The sequence below is a fragment of the Bos javanicus genome, chromosome 8 (genome assembly GCF_032452875.1).
Source record: "Bos javanicus breed banteng chromosome 8, ARS-OSU_banteng_1.0, whole genome shotgun sequence".
In the NCBI taxonomy this organism is placed as follows: domain Eukaryota; kingdom Metazoa; phylum Chordata; class Mammalia; order Artiodactyla; family Bovidae; genus Bos; species Bos javanicus.
Window position 1 is genome coordinate 17,945,197 of NC_083875.1, and position 23,489 is coordinate 17,968,685.

A 23,489-nucleotide genomic window follows, 5' to 3' on the forward strand; every position below is an offset into this window, starting at 1 on the left:
TTAAAGTTTGAAAATTCAGTATACACAGATGTTTTTGCACAATTTAAAAAAATTTAAAATGAGATTTTCAGTTTTATATGATTCATATGTTTATAAAACAAACAGCTTTGTATGTTTGTTATATTCTAAGGTCAGCTTTCAAATACATGTTTTTTTCCCCCAAACTCTCTTGATTTCTGCTGCTTTTTGAGATTTTGATTGCTTACTCATACATAGTTTACAATAGTTCTCTTTCTTTTTTTTTTTTATAATAGTTCTTTTTTGCTTTCAAAAGTATAACAAATAGTAGTTATAAGAAATTTTTGACAGTGCACTACTTTAAAACTTGAAATTAGTGAGTGTTAACTTATAACAATTTTAATAGAAATGAGATGTAGTAACTCTGAAGATAGGACAGTCATAGTTTCTAAATATCTTCATTTTTAGAAAGGTGAGGGTTGAGATTGTCACTTTTGTTCACCTTAGGTGAATAAGTGGGCAATTTTATGTCGTATTGAGATGGTGTAAAACCTTAGCATGTATAATTTTGCAGTGTTTTAAAACTTAGATATTGTGACAAGAGTTGCACATGCTACCAATTGTAAGTTGCTTACCAAGAACATCTGTTTTAAGTAAATAAGATAATATGCCTGCACGCAGAGTGCTGTCTTCATTTGGAAAAGAAGCTTTATTGTAGCTCTGCTTCTGCTGCTGCTGATTGTGATTTCACATAAAAATAAAAATACAAGCACTTTAGGGAAATCTTAGCAATGTTCTAGTATTGTTCTCATAAATACTTTTATGAATTTTAAATTAATACGCTTTCAGTGAATGATATTGAGGGAAATGTCAGTGGAAATGAAGCTGTATTTCTCTATGGGTAATAAGCAGTGTTGAGATGCTATCCCAGTTCTGAAAGGCAGAGAAGTTTAAAAACCCAGCTTCTCAAACTTAAGGTATACTGCAGAGCAGATTTGCGAGGAGTGTTCTGGAACTCTAGTCACTGCTGCTTAGCAGAGGATGGGCATATTCTAAACTTCAGCTACTGAATTCTAATTCTGGATACTTAACTTTTTGAAAAAATAGGATACTCCTCTAAACAGGTCTTGAAAATGAAATGAAGTCGCTCAGTCGTGTCCGACTCCTTGCCACCCCATGGACTGTAGCTTACCAGGCTCCTTGGCCCATGGGATTTTCCAGGCATGAATACTGGAGTGGGTTGCCATTGCCTTCTCCAGCGGATCTTCCCGACCCAGGGATCGAACCCTGGTCTCCTGCATTGTAGGCAGACGCTTTACTGTCTGAGCTACCAGGGATAGGGTAGGAGATTTTCCATTATACATATAATTTGAACAACAACTAGGATTGTGTTTATGACCACTCTTGTATTGTGGACCTGTAGTGATATGTGGTAGAACTCTGATGCTGTTTGTTGGTTGAATTAAAAAAAAACATTCATTTCTCTTCTGTTTTTGGTAAGGGGAAAGCATCCATGCCCTTTTTGATGAAGTATAGCTGTCTTGTGGGTTCAGCTCACTGTCATTAGAGTACTCAGAGTTCAATTTGTTCCAATTCAAGTCACTTATATTCCTTGAATATGTATGTATGAGTAACTTTCCAAGGGGCAGGCGTACTCAGCCAAATACTGACTCTCAATAAGTGTCAATAAAACTGAACTTACTGGGAATAAAAGACTATTGCTTCATAAACTGTTATTAAGCTTCAATGGGATAAAGTATTTGAATAAAGTTTATGGTGCTCTGAAAGTGAAAGTGGCTCAGTCATGTCCAGCTCTTTGTTACCCCATGGACTATACAGTCCATGGAATTCTCCAGGCCAGAATACTGGAGTGTGTAGTCTTTCCTTTCTCCAGGGGATCTTCCCAACCCAGAGATCGAACCCAGGTCTCCCACATTGCAGGCAGATTCTTTACTGTCTGAGCCACCAAGGAAGCCCACAGCGCTTTGGAACATTGAATTAATGGGCAGCATGAATCTACAGTATGTGATTAAGTGAGCATTTTTATCAATGGATACAAAAAAGGCATCAAGTAAACCCAAGACCAAGCCTTATTAGGAATAATACCTTCAGAAATTGACCTGTGATTCATCAAACTCACATAACCCACTCTGGAATGTATGAAGTTGTTTTGTAATGCTTGTTTAACTATTTGTTTATTTAACTCTACCTTGAATACTTATTATTCAGTATGTTCCCTCCCATATTATTGGAAACCTCCTCCTTTCAACTTCTGCCAACTTGATAACTTTGAAGCAAATCTTGACCCAGTTCTTTTTAAATATTTAGCAGATGGACACCTCTCTGAAATCTTTATATATATTCCTTGGAATAGGAAGGCCTGAGCTTCTCAGAGGTCTTAGATAAGCTTGAATTGTAACTGTGTTTTCCATTGGGGAATTTTGAGGGTCTTTGGAAGCATTTCTGATTTTGTAACTGTCTACACACAAAAAAATTGTATTCTTTGTGTTACAGAAACCTAATTTTTAAACTATATCTGTTGTTTTTTCATCAGTCATTTTAGTGCCTCATCTTGCTGCTCAAGCACTGGATTAGATGTAAGCAAGTAGTTTTCTATTCTCTGCTCTTTTCCTTATCACTTTTTTAAAAAATTTAAGATTTTCTTAATCACTTACCTAATTGTTTGTGTTAATTGTCTTTTCCATTCACTTGAAAAATAAATCCACTTACGTTCAGTGCACTAAACTGGTTTGTTAATTCCTGTTCTTTATGCCAGTGCACTTTTCCCACCATTTGAAGGTTTTACTTACCAAGGGTCACTCGTATTTATTTCCAATACAATTACTGTAATTTTATAATATGGTTAAATATAAAAACTGACGAAATAGCAGTATGAAAAGATCAGTTGATCACATTGAATGCTTTGGAAAAACTCAAAGTACAGTTGTTGTTAGCTGTGGGATAACAGCAGTAAAAGTTTGAGTGGCATTGTGTGTATGTGTGTATATATATATATAAAGGGTTATCTTTTCTGCATTCAGAGTTTTCTGTTTTAACTAAGCCAAAAGTAGAGATGTAGACAATGGCTTATGTGAGTAGGATGAGCCTGAACTCTTTTCTGTGGATTCTTTCCAAAGATCGGTGAATGAAGATGCATTTAAGATGCTTAAATTATATATATAACTTTTAAGTGTTTCCCTGTGTAAATTTTTTCTTTTCCAGTAAAGTGATACCACCTGAGTTAGAAAAAAGTGATTTCACTGTATTAGATTATTTTTACTCTTTTATTATGAAAAGTGTCATCTATCTAGAAAAGTAGAGAGACTAGTATAATGAATAACTATTGCCTAGATATAACAATTATTACCACTTTTCATATTTGTTTCATCTGTTTTCTTGAAGTACTGTAAAGTAAATTGATTCTAAATGTTTATGTTTGAAATTTCAGAGAATAAGGACGTTTTCCCACATAGCCATGTGTCTTGTGTCTGTAATTTAACAGCTTGTTTATTCGAATGGTAAATACATGCACATGTACATAGTATAATTTTTAAAAGTATTCAGTGAAAATTAGTCTCAGTCTTTTTCCTGTTTCCCATTCTGAATGCCTTCCTATAGGCAGCCACAATAAACCAGTTTCTTGTATATCCTCCCCAAGATGTTCTGCACATTTACAAATGTATAAGTGTATATATATTTTTTCTTCTCACATAAATTGTAGCATACTGTGCAAATTGCTCTGTACCTTTTTTCATTAAATCTTTTCCATTTAATAGTATGTCTTTTCTTGGATTTTGTTTTACTTAGTGCATATAAGGCTTCCTGTACGTATGTGTGTGTGTGTATGTATACATACACGTATATACATATATACATGTATACATACATGTATCTGTGTACTATTCCATCGTTGGATATAGCAAAAGTTTGTCAGTGGACATTTAAATGTTTACTGTCTTTTGTTACTTCATATGGTATGAATATATCTGTACGTAGGTAATCATGTTTTTCAGTGATTATATAAATACCTGTAAATTAATTGTTGGATTAGATGTTTGGGCATTTGAAACTTTAAGAGGTAACTGCCATAATTGACTTTCACAGAGTTTAAACTGATTTCTACCTGTCCCTACAAATGTGGAGTATATGTTTTCATATACTTTAGCTAATACGATATTATCTGACATTTTGATGGTTGTTCATCTGTTAGGTAAAATTCTCACCAATATACCACCAACTCTGCACTGGGAATTTTAATCTATAATCTCATAAAGTGAAGTGAGAAGTGAAGTGAAAGTCACTCAGTTGTGTCCGACTCTTAATGACCCCATGGACTATACAGTCCATGGAATTCTCCAGGCCAAAATACTGGAGTGGGTAACCTTTCCCTTCTCCAGGGGCTTTTCCCAACCCAGGGATCGAACACCAGTGTCCCACATTGCGGGCAGATTCTTTACCAGCTGAGCCACAAGGGAAGTCCAAGAATACTGGAGTGGGTAGCCTGTCCCTTCTCCAGGGGATCTTCCTGACCCAGGAATTGAACCCAGGTCTCCTGCATTGCAGGCTGATTCTTTACCAATGAAGCTATCTCTTACTGTGAGTGAAATTGACTGTCTTTCTGTATGTTACAGAGCTGTTTGAACTTCCTTTTCCTCTGAGCTCTTTGTCATTTTTTTTACCTTTTGTGTGTATGTGGGTAGAGGGTTTTGGTCTTTTTTAATAGTCCATTGTTTCTGATATGGGTTGCAATTTTTTTTTTTTGCTGTTGCTTTACTTTGATTATAGCTTTTATTTATTTGTTTTTGCACATGTATAAGTATTTCAGGTTTATATAGTCTGATTTTATCAAGCTTTTATGGTTTTCGGGTTTTATATTTAGAAAAGGCCTTCTCCGTTCTGAAATTATAAAAAGTATTTTTCATACTTTCTTCTGGTACTTTATGGTTTTTTAAAATATTGAAATCTTTGATTCATTAGGGATTTATTCTTGGTTACCAGTTGTTATTGCTCTTGTCTGTCTTTTCATTGAGAATTTCCACTGTAAAATAATAATTCCATCTTGGTTTAATAGCATATCTTAGTTTTGCCAGTAGAAATAAGTATTTTCCTGTGAGGCTTGGGGTCAAATTTTGAATGCAAACTGACTTGGTACTTTGAAATATAGATAATGACTACTTAAAATTTTTAGTATTACCACTTGGAGAACTATATCTTTACGTAGAAGAAAGTCTGCATAAATGTAAAAAATGAAGGTTCTCGAGTTAAACTAAACCTGCATTTTTAACAGCAGACCTCCACAGCTTACTGTATCTCTGACTTTTGGCAAGTTACTTAACCTTTCTGGGCCTGAATTACTTTGTTTGGACATATAGAAGTAACATCAGTACCTACTCATATGATTGTGATGATGATTAAATCAGAAAAAAATTGTAAAGTGCTTAGAATAGTACTTGTTGAGAAGCAGTGAAAAATGTTGCTGTATTTGCTCTAGAATTTTAACTTTGAATTTGTAACAATCACTATTCTTAAAATTCCGCTTTACATTGATGAGTATTGGGGATTCCCTTCCCCAGATTCTTTTTATGAAACCCTAAAGAAAGCAAAATAACTCATCGTTATTTTTAATGATTATTTTTTACTGTTACTGCCTTTTTAAAAAACAATTTATTACTTAACAAGTTTCTAACTTTTTCATTTATTAAAAAAATAGTTTAAGAGAAACTATTGTATACATATTTTAAAGCATAGAAGGATTTTTTTTTTACCCACAAATATAATCAATTTGTTAGATTGCCATTACTCTATGCTCAGTTATTTATTTATTTGTACAGTTCAGGTTTTTGTTTTCTTTACACCCATCATTATGCTCAGTTATTTTAAACTCAGTATGTATTCTAAAGAGCATTGATTACCTGTACCCTAATTATGTCCTTATGTCCTTTTAAGTTGCTATTAGGCTGTGATCCTTAGGCAGGCTATCAAAATAATAGGATAAATTTTTCAGAAAACCTTCACAGAAAATGCCACTAATCATTGACAATATTGCAACTTAAAACTTGGATAGGACTCCAAGTTTAACGTTAGTAGAATGTTTGCATATCCTACTTGTACCCCTTTAGATAAAGCACTTACAAAGTGATCTCATTCAACTTAAAACTGGAAAGGCTTGAAAGCAGGTGTATAGGGATAGAAGAAAGAGGAGAACCTCTGTTTCCTTTAGTCACTTTTGTATAGAATAGAGCCCCCCACTTAGAGAATTGCCTTATTTACAAAAACTTATAATTGTAGAGAGGCAATTTATAGAACAAATTCTTAAAGAATCATGGATCAGAGAAACTGGAATATGGTAACTGATTTTTAGAATTACATTATTTGGGAAATGGAAATGGCAACAAGGGTTGAATTTTGCTATCTTGAGTAATGAGCTTGCTGAGGGAAACGTTAGAGGTATGGATTAATTTGCTGTTTGGAAAAAGCCCTTTGAGAAAAATAGTTTTGCTGCATTCCATGGTGTTCGAGGGTTACATTTGAGCACTATGTGATTTCATTTTTGTGAACTTGTTCTAAGACTTGGCAGTACCCCAATTTGAAAAATATTAAAAGTGTAATTTAGAACAAAATTCATTTTTATAAAAAGATTATATAGTTATGTGGGTTTGGACAAATTTATCTACCATCGCAGCCACAATAAGACCCCTTCCATCACACTCAGAATTTCTCCCATGGCTCTTCGTAGTCCACTCGTTCTCCTGTCTCCAGCCCTTGACAACCACTGATCTGATTTTTGTCCTTATACTATTTCTTTTTCCAGAATGTCATATAGATCAGTACAGTATATAGCCTTTTGAGCCTGGCTTCTTTTACTCAGCATAATGCAAGTGAGATCTGTTTATGTTGCTGTGTGTATCAGTAGTCCCTTCCTTTTCCTGGATGAGTAGTTGGTATTCCACTGTGTGGATGTATGATAGTTTGTTATCCTTTCTCCAGCTGAGGCCATATAGTAGGCAGAAAAATGACTCTGTGGTCTCTAGAACCTGAGAATGTCTTACTTTTGTATACTGACAAAAGGGATTTTGCAGATTTGGTTAAGGTTAAGGACTTTTGAGGTGGGGAGATTATTCTGAATTATGCAGATTATCTCAGTTCTCTTCACATTGAATAATTTAAAGGGAAAGAAGAGTAGGTCAAAGAGATGTGCCATGAGAGGACCTTGACAGGGAGCTGGCAACCAGCAAGGCAGCAGGGACTTTGGTCCTAGCATATCAGGGAACTGACAGCCCAAATGAGCAGGGAATGAATTCTCCCCTAGAGCCTCCAGAAAGGAAGGCAGTTTGTAGGGACTTTGATTTTAGTGCAGTGAGACCCCGCCCAGACTTCTGACTTAGAGCTATGGTATACATTTATGTTATTTTCAACTATTGACCATATATATATGTGTTAGGTCTGTTTCTGGACTCTCTTCTGTTTTGTTAATCTAGGTGTTTATCCTTTCTCTAATACCATTACTGTCCTAGTTACTGTAGCCTTTTAGTCTTGAATGTGATAGTGTGCATCCTTAAACTTTGTTACTCTTTTTCAAAATTGTTTTGGATACTCTAGTTTCTGCCTGTGTCTCATTTTTAATAGTACAGAACTCATAAGTTGGTAGACTGGCTTCTTTCAGCCTCTATATTTTACTCCTAGGAGAGTGGAAAGAACCAAGGGTTATACCTATTGCTAGGCTAGTTTGCCTGATTGATAGTTGATTTTTGCCAGAACGGGAAGAATCCTGATCCAATTCTCTTTGTTTATCCTTCTGTTGAGGTCTCTTCCCAATATTTTTCTTTTGGACAGGAAATTGATTTTTTTTCTTTTAGAAATATAAACCTTAGTAATTAACATGTGTGGTTCTTTTTGGTTAAGTTGTGCAGATCTCCCCAGTGTATTACTCTGATTTAAAAGCAAACTCATTCGAGTTACAAGAAAGAATCCTGCCTAGAACTGTATTGGAGGTAAAAGAAAGAAAGGTGGACTGATGTTGGTTTGAGAACTTAAATCCCAAGTATAGACATAGGGCTCCCTTATAATTCGGGGCCAAGACTGTAAATTAAGCTGTTTTAAGGAGCACTGCAGATGGTAGAAGAGAAGTGGGAGAATTAAAACTTCCTTTCTTTTTTCTTTATGGAAAAGAGTACAAGAAGCATTGTGAGATTCTTAAACTCACGCCAACCATGTGTTCCTTCCCTCCCTCCTTTACCTCTTCTCTCTCCAGTCATTAGAAAATTCTGACATGGTTTTAAAGTGTTTGATAGAAATATTTAAATATCATTTAAATATACATTGGAATTCCTCTAGTTTTCCTACCTCTGATACTTATATGTTTTATCATCTGGGGGTGACATTTTTTATTTTCCTAAAGCTGGAAATAAGATGTATGAACACAAAATTTTCTTATACTTTAAGACATTTCCTATTTTGTTTCTATCTTGCCTTTTATATTCTTTAGTGAAAATCTTTAAATTGTATTACAGAACTCTGAATGTATATGGGAGTTTTAGTTGTAAATATGTGTTTTCAGCTTCGGGTGATACTGATGTAAAAGCCTTTAGCTTTTCATTTTTCAGCCACAAGGCGGTGTGCTGCCTCTACTGTCTGCAGTTTTGTGTTTTTTTTGGTGACTTTTCTTCAACAGCCAGATCAAATCCAACTCAAGAAAAAAAGAACATTATAAAAGTTCACTTCAGGCAGTAAAAGAAATTGTTTATGACAGCAGATAGTCTTTATAGAGGGTTCTAGTTTTATCTGGAGGTGATTCAAGGAGCTTTCACAGAGAAAATAAAAAATGAAATTAAAATAATTCATAAAATAATTTCATTGCTTTATTAATTGTTACTTGGAAAAACTTAAGAGTTATTAAAATGTTTCAGGAATAAGGATAATAATATAAGAAGTATACATGTATGCTTTACCTAGATTTATCTGTTATTAATATTTTATCCCATTGCACATACTCTGTTTATATACTTGTGTATTTCCTTCTGAAACATTTAAAGCTGAGTAACATACATCATAACATTTTACCTCTAAGTACTACATTGCATTTTTTCCTAAGAATAGTGATATTCTTTTTCATATAACCACAATACATTGTTAACTTTAGTAAATTCAGCTTTAGTAAATTTAACATTGATAAAATAGTTTTGTCGAATCTGCCATCAGTATTTCCATTTGTCTCTTGACTCAATAATATGCTTTATAATGTTTTTCCACTTTAGTTGAGGAGCCTCACATCAGTTGTAACATTTAATTGTCACTACTCTTTAGCTTCCTTTAACCTGGAATGTTTCCACAGCCAACTTTGTATTTTATAACATTGACTTTAACTTCCCTCCCCACTTTTAATAGAATAGTACTCATTCCCACTTTGGCTTTGTCTGATGATTCCTCATGATACAGATTATATATTCTCAGCTGTAATTTTGACCGCTTCCAATTTGCCTTGATTCATGGACCTAACATTCCAGGTCCCTATGCAATATTGCTCACAGCATCGGACTTGCTTCTATCACCAGTCACATCCACAACTGGGTATAGTTTTTGCTTTGGCTCCATCCCTTCATTCTTTCTGGAGTTATTTCTCCAATGATCTCAAGTAGCACATCGGGCACCTACTGACCTGGGGAGTTCCTCTTTCAGTATCCTATCATTTTGCCTTTTCATACTGTTCATGGGGTTCTCAAGGCAAGAATACTGAAGTGGTTTGCCATTCCCTTCTCCAGTGGACCACATTCTGTCAGACCTCTCCACCATGACCCGCCCATCTTGAGTGGCCCCATACGGCATGGCTTAGTTTCATTGAGTTAGACAAGGCTGTGGTCAGCGTGATCAGATTGGCTAGTTTTCTGTGAGTATGGTTTCAGTGTGTCTGCCCTCTGATGCCCTCTTGCAACACCTACCGTCTTACTTGGGTTTCTCTTACCTTGGACATGGGATATCTCTTCACGGCTGCTCCAGCAAAGCGCAGCCGCTGCTCCTATCCTTGGATGAGGGATATCTCCTCACTGGCTGCCCCTCCTGACCTTGAACGTGGAGTAGCTTCTCTTGGCCCTCCAGCGCCTGCGCAGCCGCCACTTCTTGGACTTGGGGTTGCTCCTCTCGGCCGCTACCCCTGACCTCAGGCGTGTGGTAGCTCCTCTCGGCCGCCGCCCCTGACCTTGGGCCTGGGGTAGCTTCTCTAGCTACGTGAGTCATGTTCTGTCTATTAAGGTCTTGTGTTTACCTAAGATCCTTTTAATGGTGATGTTACTTTATGTTTTTGTTAAAGTCATTTTTAAAAAATTAGGTGTATGTGTTTAGAAGAGAAATAAATGCCATTCAAGTTTAAGAGCAAACAAACATTTTCTCTAAAGGAATATACTTAGAAATAAGGTTCCCAGTTCAGTTCAATCCAGTTGCTCAGTCGTGTCCGACTCTTTGCAACCCCATGAATCACAGCAGGCCAGGCCTCCCTGTCCATCACCAACTCCCAGAGTTCACTCAAGCTCACATCCATCGAGTCAGTGATGCCATCCAGCCATCTCATCATCTGTCATCACCTTTTCCTCCTGCCCCCAATCCCTCCCAGCATCAGAGTCTTTTCCAATGAATCAACTCTTCGCATGAGGTGGCCAAAGTACTGGAGTTTCAGCTTTAGCATCATTCCTTCCAAAGAAATCCTAGGGCTGATCTCCTTCAGAATGGACTGGTTGGATCTCCTTGCAGTCCAAGGGACTCTCAAGAGTCTTCTCCAACACCACAGTTCAAAAGCATCAGTTCTTCGGTGCTCGGCTTTCTTCACCAGTAGATGAAATTTAATTTGACATAAGACTTAAGGTGGCATATTTTAACTTTATTTTTGCAAAGCTTTTAATGTAGTGTATTGGCATTTAATCTGTCGCTAAACTGCCAGGGAGTCTTGTTGATTTCTTTGGGATCTGCTAGTCATTCTGGTGAAAGAATAAAATTGACATTAGACTAAAAGAAATTAAAAAAAATTGAGATATCTCAATATTAAATCTCTAACATGTCACAATTAACACCAAATTAAAATATTTTTATAATCTCTATTTGAGTTTGTACTTGTATTAGTAAAATTTCAAACAAAACAAACTTAAAAGAGCCAAATGTGTTGGCTGGAAAGAAAATTGTAAACTTCTCAAAGAAATAATTTCATCTTTATCCTTCAGTTATTTGAGGAATTTATTATTAAGTGAATATAAAGTTTTGTGAATAGGTAACTTTCCTAGATGTTTTTAGTTAGTCTTAGAGTGTGTATAAAAATTCTCAGAAGGTGATAGACACATATTTTAAAGAAAAAAGTCATTTTGAGTATTCATAATAGTTAATTTCTTGACTTTCTGAAAAGTATTTGTAACATCAGTATAAAGATGGCACAGTGCTCTCTAAGAAAAAGAAATAGTTGAGCTCTTTTGCAGAACATAGTGATCAAGAACTTTTAGTGGCATCTTAAACGTAATCTATTTACTTTGATTATATATGTATATTACAAATAAAATATGTATTTCCCACATCTGTAAACATCAAAACATTTGAGGTATGAAATTAGATGACTGTAAAATGATTTGAATGCCAAAGTGCCCATTAAATTTAACAGTTGAACTTGAAAAATTACTGGATTCTTCTGTGAGTTAGGATTTCTCCCATTAGCTACCCTGCAGAGTATTGGAAAGGAGGAAAAATTACCTTGGTATTCTTTCCAGGTTTGCTCTTTGATTTTACAAAGAAGTGTACTACTTAAATTCTAGTAGTTTGTAGCCGCTACTTCTGACACTTGTATACATGTTTCTGTCTCCAGAGTGTACTGAATGGTACCCTGGGGACTGAGAAGGATTCATTGTGTCTTTTCAAGTGTATAACTTAATTCTAGGACCTTGAATATTGTTTAAAAACTTGTTCTTGTTTACTTTCATTCCTCAGACAAGACAGCTGTGTAGATTCTACTTCATCTCTGAGAGAGAACAAGCAACCTGAAGGTTTGGAATTAAAACAAGGTATGGATCACATACTTGACTTTTTCTGAAACATTTGCCTGAAAATTATAAGCATTTTACCAATAATAAATTTTCATAGTCTTCGAGTTTTCCCTCGTTTTATAAATAGGGAAAGAAAATAATTTATTTGGTCTGAGGTCAAGAGTCAGGAATACATCCTTTATTTCATGACTCCTTCAGGTATTGGAGTAGTTCTGCCTTAGTAATATATGGTTACAAACGCCACCACCAAGGTATCATTTTGAAAAGTTTTAATTCAATCATCTATTATATACTCTTAGCTGCAGGATACTGTAGATATATTGACTGGATAACTGTGGGTTTTATGTGGAGGAAAAAATTTTATAGGATTATTTTTCTCTCTCTCTTTTTTTTTTTGCTTGATGTTTTGTTGTTGTTTACTTTCTTCCTTATGTATTGTTTTCTACAAATCAGTAACTTTTGTAACCCAAGTAAAATGGTATTTGTTATTATTTATTCAACAAATAAATAACTCAGTAGGTAGCTCAGTAGGGCTAATCTATTAGATGTCTTTTTGTTTGTTTGCTTTTTCCTCATGCCTGGTAGAGAAAATTGAATGTAAAAATAAGTTTTTATTAGTTCCTCAAAGACTGCCTCATATATTTTTCCATTTTCCTGATAAAATTACTTCAGAGCCATGAGAGTCTGTTGCGGCCAAAAGGGTTATCTTGTTTATTTCATAGGCAGCTAATCTTTGATGGCTTAGAATAGTTTCTCTAAAACTTTGAGTCATTAGAACTTCCTTGGTAGAGAGAGATGCAGGTCATCAGTTTATTCAGGCAGAATTTCTTCTTTTAAGCTATGGCCTGTATTACCAACACTTAATTAAGAAAGGGGAAAACAAGTTGGTTAATTATGTGATTCTTGCAGTTTGTATGTAGAGAGAACAAAATCTTAAGTTTTCTATAATTCTAACTTATGTTCTCTGGCATTTATATATATTTCTGATGATTTTGAGAATTCCAGTGCTTTTCAGAAGTCCTGTTGTGTTAACTTCTTCAATAGCCAGACAAAATTATATCTTTGTATTCTTATTTCTTCTCAGTATATTCTTGCTTCTTTTTAGCATTCCCACAGGCATTAACTCAGATTCATAGTTTTATATTTGTCATGTATAAATACATGCTAAGCACACATTATTTTCATATAATGTGTCATAATCATTTAACTCTTGTACCTTGTGTGTTTTGACAACACTGCTGTTGTTTCTACCTTTGTTTCTGTTTTTGCATTTAATCAGCAGGTTGTGTAGAGACTGTTACTAGATTATCTGTGTAGAGAAGAATGCCATATAAGGGATGGAAAAGTTCAGAATGGGCAGGTTGATTCTCGTTCCCTGGGAAAAAGGAATGGAGACCCCATTGTACAAATTAGCTAGTGCCGTGCTCTAAGGGTTTTTCTGCTCCCTTGTTCCAGCACCTGGAGCTCTCTTCAGAATTTCCTTCCTGGTGCTAACAGCCTATTTTGCTGTGACTCTTTTTTTTTTTTTTAATGGTAACTTCAGTCATTTGAAAATTAGCGATGGAGGCAAAGAAGGAGAGAAAAATAACTCAGTAGCCGGATACCACAAAGCCCAGTTTTTAATGCTCAGGAGCCTTGATAGACACTCTTAGGTTCTCACTTCAGCATCAGAAACGTCAGGAACACAGTCATCGGTAAGTGACAGCCGGCAGGAGTGAGGAGACAGGAGATCCAAGCACAGCAGTACCATGTGCAGTACTGTTCCTGTGCATCCTGTGATTGAATGTAGAGGAAATGGTTACTTCTCAGCTCCTTTTGGAAAACAGGAAAGTAAGTCGTTTAGACAAATGCCTATGAAATGGTTAAAATTTTAAATTTTGTTGCATAATGTTGTATATTAGAAATTATTTAGAAGATTCAATTATGTGTAACACCTTACTGACGAATGTTAGTAAAAACTGAAATTCGAACCAGAGGGTAAGTAACTTGCAGGGAGTTACCCAAGAAGTTGAGGTACCCCAGGAAACAGAAATGCTGGTAGGCTCAGTAAAGATTGCCTTTTTTCTAAATGGACTAATACTGTCTATTTTTAATATGCAGATTTTAAAAATTGATTTATTGTTATCTCTAACTTTCTATTTTTGCTCACAGTTGGTTAATAAAAACAGAACATAATTCTCCTTGTGAATGCATTGTCATTTTATTTAATGGCTTGACCATTTAAGAAAACTCACTGAAGCTTACTTAGTATTAAAGTAACTGTTCAGTAGACCAAAATATAAAGCAGCGTTGAATTTTCTCTTTGCTCTTTCAGGATAAAATAAATCTTATTATTATGCTCTATTAATAGTATATGATATTGGCAAGTTATTTAAATTATCTTTTCAGTTTTTTCAGCTTCTGAAATAGTCAATATTGAGAAACAGTAACTATGAATTAGGTAAATTGAAATTGGCATTTCTTTGTCTAGTACTGGTATTATTTATCTTGTTGATAGGAAATTCATTTATGAAACTGGCTGTGCTGAAGATGAGTATCAGACTCTACACTATCTTCTGCCCTCACTGAGAAAACATTTAAATGTAAATATAATCCAGTTGATTGATACTGTAGTAAAATAGCATTAGGATTAGTGTTGTAAATCATTTTTAGCAAAAGGGTAGAAGCATGGTTTATATAAATTTTCTAAATTGGTCATTTGTGCTACAGTTAAAAAAATGCAACTGCTATTTGTCAAAAGATATTTATTTTTCAGTTTATGTGCTTTACAGTTTCTTTTTTTGCCTTTTTAAAATTGGGGGATAATTGCTTTACAGTGTTGTGTTGGTTTCTGCCATATAACAGCATGAATCAGGCACAAGTATACATATATCCCCTCGCTCTTGACTCCTGAACCTCCGACCCACACCCTGCTCCCCTCTCCCCCCGCCGCCGCCCCACCCCAGGTTGTCACAGAGCACCAGGTTGAGCTCCCCACTAGCTGTGTGTTTTACATATGGCAATGTGTATGGTTCAGTGCTGCTCTCTCTAATCACCCCAACTTCACCTTTTCCTGCTGTGTCCACGAGTCTGTTCTCGGTTTCTGTGTCAAAGTTATTTAATACATTGAAAATATTTTTAAAATATAAAACAAATCCTTGCTAATATTAATGAACTCTCATATATTTATCTATAAATAAATAAATTTTAAGATATTCAGTAATATTAAAGCAATTTAAATTGTTGCTTTAAAGTTTATAACTGGAGTATGTGTAATTTTGCAAATTATTCTCCTTTGTAACTTCAAGAATTAAGCTCTTATGTTTGTGTTCCTTCTTGGGAGTTGTTTATAAGAATTTTTTTTTAACTCTACATGATTAAATAGCTAAGTTAAAATTGTATATTTAGGATGAAGAGAAGAATTGAGATTTATAGTAGTTCCTTTAAAATATTGGAAAGGCTGCTATGTAGAAGACTGATTAGGTTTGTTCTAATAGAGAATAAAAGTAGGGCTAGTAGATAAGGTTGTTATTAGATACGGTTGGTTCAATTTGTTTATTTCAAATAGTCAGATGTATCAGAAAATGCATTCTGCTTTCTGATACATCCATATTGCTGAAAGTGTTTTCACACAAGTTACACAAATGGCCACTTGGTGGTGCTGCTGTAGAGAAGATTCAAGTAGTGTTTAAACATTTGGATGTTTGACCTTAATCTTGAAGTTCCTTTCCATCAGATTTTCTAAAGACCAGTGCCTAGTGCAGTGTTGGCACTTGTGAAGAGTGTTAATAACTGTTTTATTAAATTGTTTAATATAAGAATAATGAGATATACAATCGTCTCTCTCTCCATTACAATTAGCCCATACTCTTCCTGTACCTTGTGAAGGCCCCCTGTTGAATTTAAATATGAGACTTTTCTGTATTTCTTTTCTTTTTTTTAAAGTAAACTGAGAAGGTTTTGGGATGTGTCATGCTCTGTGTGTGTTTTACTGAGAATGAAATTATTACTCTTATTAATGAAATTATTACTCTTATCTATTAGAGAAAGACATGCAAACACACAAAAAAATGCACACAGACTTTTATTATGATTAGACGCAAGTCTTGTTCCTTTTTTTTTTTAATTAATGTAGTTGCCTCACGCAATTATTTTGGCCTTCTAATTCAGGAGTTAGTGAATGATAGCTTTAAGAATTTACCTTGTTGAGAGCTTCAGGAATTTGAAGAGTAGAATTTAATAGGGAAAAATTGTTCGCAGTGGTTAACCCATGTGATGAAATTTAGATACTTTCAGCCTTTCAGACTGCTGGTCAACAAAGTATAATTATACACACTCCCTGAGAATATAAAATGAAAATACTCGAAATTTTAAAGTGAATAAATACGTGAAAACTATTATGTAGTTTTTATGTATTTTTATGAATATATTTAAATTTCTTCCTTTAAAATTTTTCAGTTAAATATAGTAATTATAGTAGTTCATGTTAATTATGTATTAATTTATAAGCAAAAATAAATTTTGTGTGTCTGTAGTGGGACAGGTACTTAAAAATGTTTTCACTGATAGGTTTATGTAAACAATGAAGTTGAGAGATAACTCTTTCAGACTGTTATTAAGGATTGATGGTGACCATAAGTGTTCATTTATTCTAAAAAATTAAATGTGATATGAGATTTTTCCATTGTTTAGCAAAGATACTAAACAAAAAAACTGTATGAGACTATTTGAATCCTTAAGGTGAGAGTAAATAGAAAAACTCAGCTAATTTTTATTCTTACTGCTTTTGTTGTTATTGTTGTTCTGAGGTAATACTGCTCTAGTGTAAGCGAAGGTAGTTACGGAGGGGAACTAGAATAAAAAAGAATGAAGAAATGAATTTGCACTTAACAAAGGGGTTGATTTTAGCTGAAAAGAACTTCACAACCATGGAGGAATAAGTACAAGTTATAAAAAACTGAAAAGACAATGAGAAAAGTGTCATCAGACTTCTATTGCTTAGTAAAGGAAGAGAGAATGGAGATCATCAGTCAGTTAAGTAGCATTTATAGGCCAGAAGCTTTATGTGAAGAGACCCCTGGTTTGGCAAATGAACTCTGCACACCCTCTTCATTTGAAGACCACAGTTGCAGGCAGGCCTGTTAGAGAGCTGAGGGGAGACTGAAAAGAAAGTGTTCCAAGCCTGTTGGGGAGTTGAAAGCAGAAAGCGTGTGTACACTTGGACTGCTGGTTTGTTTTCAAAGTTGGAGTCTAATTCCTTTCCTCCTAGCCCTTGATTATCCCCTTGACTGGCTCTAACAAATACGTATTCACAGAGTGTGGCTTCTCAACACGAGTTAACTTCTTTAAAGATTTAAAACAAAATTGTTCTGGGGAAATGATATCCAATTCAGTGATTGGTGAAGTAAGAAGAGATTGTGGTATAACCATCAGTGTGGCTTAAGAATTTACATCTCTTTTCTCGTTCCTTTGAGCTTTTTCACAAGTTATTACCAGCAGTGACACCAAACATGATCCTCCCTGCTTTTTAATTTGTCTCTTTCTGTGAGTAGTAGTTAAATGAAAGGGTGAAAATTACATTTTATATGGCAAATTAGCCCATACTCTTCCTGTACCTTGTGAAGGCCCCCTGTTGAATTTAAATATGAGACTTTTCTGTATTTCTTTTCTTTTTTTTAAAGTAAACTGAGAAGGTTTGGGGATGTGTCATGCTCTGTGTGTGTTTTACTGAGAATGAAATTATGAAGACTTGGATTCAGTATTTTGAGAGAAATGTTTGTTTCCATGTTTCTTTAAATTGTAAAGCATTATATCTCATTTTAAGCATTATATCTTGTGATGCGTTTGATAGTATCCCAGACACCCTGTGAGGAAGTATGTCTCTCCAGCTGCTTCGGAGTTCACATACGCCAAACCTCCTCAGATGTTTGAATCCCCTTTGGATCCTCTGTGCTTTTCAATCATTATGTTCTCATCCAGTTCATTGGAAAAAGTAACTCCTTATATGAAAGCTGTCCTCCCAAAGGGAAGATAGTAAATACTAGGCTTGTCAGCAGGTCCTGAACTTTTATGTACCTAGCATCCATAGCCTGTGATGTAATTAGCGGTTTTGGTTGCTGTGTCATATAGTTGATACATAATAAGCTTGTAGTTAACAAACTTTGTTTTTGAAAGGTAATACTTAAAAATTTTTTTGAATATCTTTAGATTTATAAAAAAAATCGAGTGGAAACTACAGAGCTCCTGTATACCCACTTACCAGTTCTTCCGGTTTCCCATATTATCTTGCATTAGTGTGGTAAATTTGTTACACTTGATGCACAATATTAATACATTATCACTAACTAAAGTCCATAGTTTACATTAGGGTTCATTCTTTGTGCTGTACCTGCTGTGAGTTTTGGTAACTTACAATAAGGTATCCACCATGATAGTATCATACAGTATAGTTTTACCTGTTCATTCCTTTTTTCTCTCTCCCCCTAGACTCCTGGCAACCACCCACCTTTTTACTGTCTCTGTAGTTTTGTCTTTTCTGTAATGTCATTCAGCTGAGCTCATATAATACGTAGTTTTTGCAGATTGGCTTTTTTCACTTAGCAGTACACATTTGAGATTCTTCTGTGTCTTTTTATGATTTGATAACATTTCTTTTACTGCTGAATAATCTTCCATTGTATGAATGTACTGCAGTTTGCTTATCCTTTCACCTACTGAAGGACATCTTGCTTCCAAATTTGGCAGTTGTGACTAACGCTGTTACATTCATTTGTATGCAGGTTTTTGTGTGGACATAAGTATTCAACTCTGGGTCAATGCCATATTTAGTCTTCTAAGAAACAGCCACACTGTCTTTCAAAGCTCTGTACCATTTCACATTCCCATGAATGAGAGTTCCCGATGTTTCACATCGTTGCTGGCACTTGGTGCCTGCCAGTGTTTTGGATACCCACTCCAGTGCTCTTGCCTGGAAAATCCCATGGACGGAGGAGCCTGGTGGGCTGCAGTCCATGGGGTTGCGTCTGAGTGACTTCACTTTCACTTACCACTTTCATGCATTGGAGAAGGAAATGGCAGCCCACTCCAGTGTTCTTGCCTGGAGAATCCCAGGGACGGTGGAGCCTGGTGGGCTGCCGTCTATGGGGTCGCACAGAGTCAGGCACGACTGAAGTGACTTAGCAGCAGCAGCAGCAGCAGCAGCGTTGTTTTGGATTTTGGCCTTTCTGATGGGTGTCTAGTTTTACTTTGCAGTGCCCGCTGTAATGGTCTGTGATGTTGAGCATCTTTTCATGTGCTTCTTTGCCATCTGTATCTCTTCTTTGGTAACTTGTCTCTTCACATCTTTTGCCCATTCAAAAATTTGGTCCTTTGTTTTTTGATAGTTGAGTTTTAAGAGTTCTTTATATATTTTGGATACCAGTCTTTTATCAAATGTGTTTTGTAAATATTTTCTCACAGTCTATGGCTTGTTTTTTATCCTCTGAATTTCTATCCACATTTAATAAATACTTTTTGGGTCTTTGTCTCCCTCATATTATATTTATTTAGGTGGGTTTAAGGGATCTAGAAGATATGTTTGTCTGAACCAGCATTCTAATCTGTGAAGGTTTTGTGGTCATTCTGATTTTGTTAAGATCTGAGAGGCAGTACGAAAGGTTTAAATGCATAGATTTTCAAAATGTACTTGGGTTTGAATGTTGGTTCTGCCATTTAAGTTGTATAAACTGGGGCAAGTTACTTCAATTCTCTTTTCCTCAGTTTCCTCATTGGTGAAATGCAGATAATAAATGAATGCCTATTCCACTACGTTGGCATAAGGATGAAATGGACTAATACTTGTGAAGTGCTTTAGAGAAATGAAATGCTTTGTACAAAGTAACTGTTCCATAAATATCAGCCACTGTTATAAAATTTCTACCATTATTAATGTCATTAATGTTTTCTGCTGCATCCCCTTAGTATCATCCTGGCTGTCTCTAATGGGTAAAAGTGTCACTGTGTCGGATCATAGTCTGCCTTTATGTAACTTCTATCCACTTGGTCCTTCTGTGTCCTTTGGGTTATAGACAGTGAATTCAGTATTTCCCTGAATGGCATGTCTTCAAATTTTAAGGCCGATCCCTTCTTTCTACAAACAAATTGTTGTTTTGTACTGGGAACCAGGGATAGAAAGATGAATACAGTGTGGCCTGGCTTCACAAGAACTTAACTAGTCAAGGAAAACAGATGTGTAAATTAAATTTGCATATCTGTTTGTACCTGAACTTACGTATTCCCCTTTCTTCCCATTAAAGTGCTTGAACTCTTTATGTTGCTGGAACCAGCCCCTCTATTTGTATAGTGGCCACATTCCCTTCTGGGACTTGTAGTTGTTAACTCTCTTCATCAGGGTCCTACTCTCTAGTGAATCCTTGCCAGCAGCTATTTCTCTGGTCACTGCAGGGTCCTCATCTTGACCTACCAGCCGTGTGTGACACCTTTGATTATTTCTCGTTCCCTGACACTGTCTTTGTTCTTAGTCACCTTGGCATTATACTCCCCTCTACTTGACTTCTGAAGGCTGAGTGTCTTGGTACTTTTTTCTACAGTCCCAGCTAGTGATCTTACATAGTTTTAGTACTGGCATCTACGAATTTATTTCTTCAATTCAGAACTCTTTCCAACATTTGTATATCCAGCTTACTTACTCGATGTTGAATATGCATCTTAAACATTAATATGTCCCATAATAAATTCTAGATCCTTACCTTGCCCTCCACCCCTTGTTTGCTTGCAGAGCAGCAAACAAATAAAACACAAACGTTGAACTCATATTTTTTTGTGGCTGCACCAAATGGCCTGAGGGATCTTCTTTTCCCAACCAGGAATAGAACCCATGTCCCCTGCGGTGGAAGCTCAGAGTTCTTTTTTTAATACAGCTCAGAGTTCTAAACCCTGGACCACTAGGAAAATCCTGAACTCATTCTTGATGAGTCCTTTTTTTTCTATCAGCAAAACCTGTCAACTTTGCTTTCAGAATATTCAGAATCCAGCCAATCCAAACACCTCTTCTTAGCCATTATTCTGGTGCTGATTCTTAGAGTATCCTGATCCCTCTCTTGCTGTCTATGCATTCCTATAGTCTTTTTTTCCACACAGCAGTCTGCATGATTGTTTTAAACTGTAAGAATGGTCATGTCACTCTTCTTCTCAAAGTCTTCCAAAATCTTTCCATCTCAAGATAAAATCTCAATTCCTTCCTTCTCTCTGGTGGCTGGTACCATATGGTATGGTGTGGTAGGGACAGTGCCACGTGATGTGACCTGTCACCTTCCCCCTAACTCCCTCTCTTCCTTCATCTTGATTTTCCCCTCCACTCTAAGCACTCTTAAGTCAAGGACTTGCTTTTGCTATTTCTTATAACTGTGCGCTCCTCCCCAAGAGAACCATGTCAGTCTCCACAGAGCATTTAGATCCCTGATCAGATGCTACCTGGTCTGTCTAAACTAATTAGCACTACCTTTTTCATAGTTCATAAATCTCTTAATCTATGGATTTACTGGGAATTGAAGTCAAACTTACTGTACTGTAGTCTTAGAGAAGTCACCTTTTGAAAGCCAGAACTCTGTTGCTGTGTCATGTGTTTAGTTCCTGCATATCTCACAGTAGGACTGGAAATCTATCACTGTGACTAGAAGTTTTAATATCTGTCTTGAAGTTTGTTCAAATCTGAGATTTATGCTTGTTCACACCCATGGTATGCTCTTATTTAGGTCAAACTACTTGTTCTTTAAGATTGTTGTTTGGTTGCTAACTTGTGTCTGACTCTTTTGTGACCTCATTGACTAGGCTGCCAGGCTCCTCTGTCCATAAGATTTCCCAGGTAAGAATACTGGAGTGGGTTGCCATTTTCTTCTCCAGGGAATCTTGCTGACCCTGGGATCAAACCTGCATCTCCTGCATTGCAGGCAGATTATTTACCACTGAGCCACCAGGCTGTCTTTAAGCTCAGACATCTCCAGATTGATGAGGCCTTTCTTAACCTATTTATGCTTGCCTCACTTTTTTTCCTCATTCCCCTTACTGTAGAATTGATTATCACCTCATTGATACCACTACTCCCTATTTTATTTACTTCTGTTATAACATCGCCCAATTCAATAAACATTTATGGATACCTAAATTTAGATACTGTAAGGTAAAGGATTTGGAGAAGGCAGTGGCAACCCACTCTAGTACTCTTGCCTGGAGAATCCCAGGGACAGGGGAGCCTGGTGGGCTGCCATCTATGGGGTCACACAGAGTCAGACACGACTGAAGCGACTTAGCAGCAGTAGCAAGGTAAAGGATTATATCTTAGAATTCTTTCACTGATTGTATATAGTGGATACTCATATTCTTTTGAATAAGTGGATGATAGCTGATTAAAAGAATTCCTTCTTTCTGTTCTACCCTGTCCAGTGTGTACAAGTTCTTAAAAAGAAAATAAAAGTGAAATAGAATGTTAGTTATATTTGTCCTTTGATATTCTACCACCTACCCCAAAGAGTGAGTTGCTTATAAGCGTGTTTTTCTTTCTGGTTTTAACAAAACTGAGTTAAATTTTGGTTCATTTCCCTTAGCCTTTAGATTTGTTTATATTACTTGTATAGATTCATATCAGCCTTTTATATTAAGCATTGATCATGTGCCCTTTTTAAAATATGTGGTCTTCATAGAGGTTCTTTTTTTTTTCTTTTTTGTCCTTTTTTTTAAATTGGCTTACCTGTATTTTTAAAAATTAATTTATTTATTTTATTGAAGGATAATTGCTTTACAGAATTTTGTTGTTTTCTGTCAAACCTCAACATGAATCAGCCATAGGTATACATATATCCCCTCCCCTTTGAACCTCCCTCCCATTTCCCTTCCCATCCCACCCCTCTAGGTTGATGCAGAGTCCCTGCTTGAGTTTCCTGAGCCATACAGCAAATTTCCGTTGGTTGTCTATTTCACATATGGTAATGTAAGTTTCCATGTTGCTCTCTCCATACGTCTCACCCTCTCCTCCCCTCTCCCCACATGCATAAGTCTGTTCTCTGTTCTCTGTTTCTGTTTCTCCATTGCTGCCCTGGAAATAAATTCTTCAGTACCATTTTTCTAGATTCCATATATGTGCATTAGTATATGATATTTATCTTTCTCTTTCTGACTGACTGCACTCTGTATAATAGGTTCATCCACCTCATTAGAACTGACTCAAATACGTTCCTTTAATGGCTGAGTAATATTCCATTGTGTATATGTACCACAACTTCTTTATCCATCCGTCAATGGACATCTAGGTTGCTTCCATGTTCTAGCTATCGTAAATAGTGCTTCAGTGAACATTGGGATACATGTGTCTTTTTCAGTTTTGGTTTCCTCAGGGTGTATGCCTAGGAGTGGGATTGCTGGGTCATATGGTCATTTTCTTTCTAGTTTTTTGAGGAATCTCCATACGTTCTTCCATTTGGCTGTATCAGTTTACATTCCCACCAACAGTGCAAGAGCGTTTCCTTTTCTCCACACCTTCTCCAGCAT

The 23,489-nt window shown here is 35.9% G+C and overlaps 1 protein-coding gene and 1 long non-coding RNA gene across 5 annotated transcripts in view; one reads left to right on the forward strand and one right to left on the reverse strand.

Annotated features, from left to right (window-relative positions):
* CAAP1 (caspase activity and apoptosis inhibitor 1) overlaps window positions 1–23,489 on the forward strand; it is a 74,146-nt gene that overhangs the window by 17,421 nt on the left and 33,236 nt on the right. For all 3 annotated transcript variants that reach the window (XM_061425119.1, XM_061425116.1, XM_061425118.1), the window contains exon 5: window positions 11,914–11,987. In XM_061425119.1, coding sequence (XP_061281103.1) covers window positions 11,914–11,987 — 74 coding nt within the window. The remainder of the gene's footprint in view (window positions 1–11,913; window positions 11,988–23,489) is intronic.
* Window positions 13,571–22,687, reverse strand: LOC133252482 (uncharacterized). 2 transcript variants are annotated; one of them, XR_009737947.1, is made up of 2 exons: window positions 21,510–22,687; window positions 13,571–13,742 (listed from the first exon to the last, which is right to left on the reverse strand). It is a non-coding gene; the product is annotated as an uncharacterized LOC133252482 (long non-coding RNA). The 2 variants fall into 2 exon arrangements; XR_009737946.1 differs by having other exon boundaries at window positions 13,571–13,781.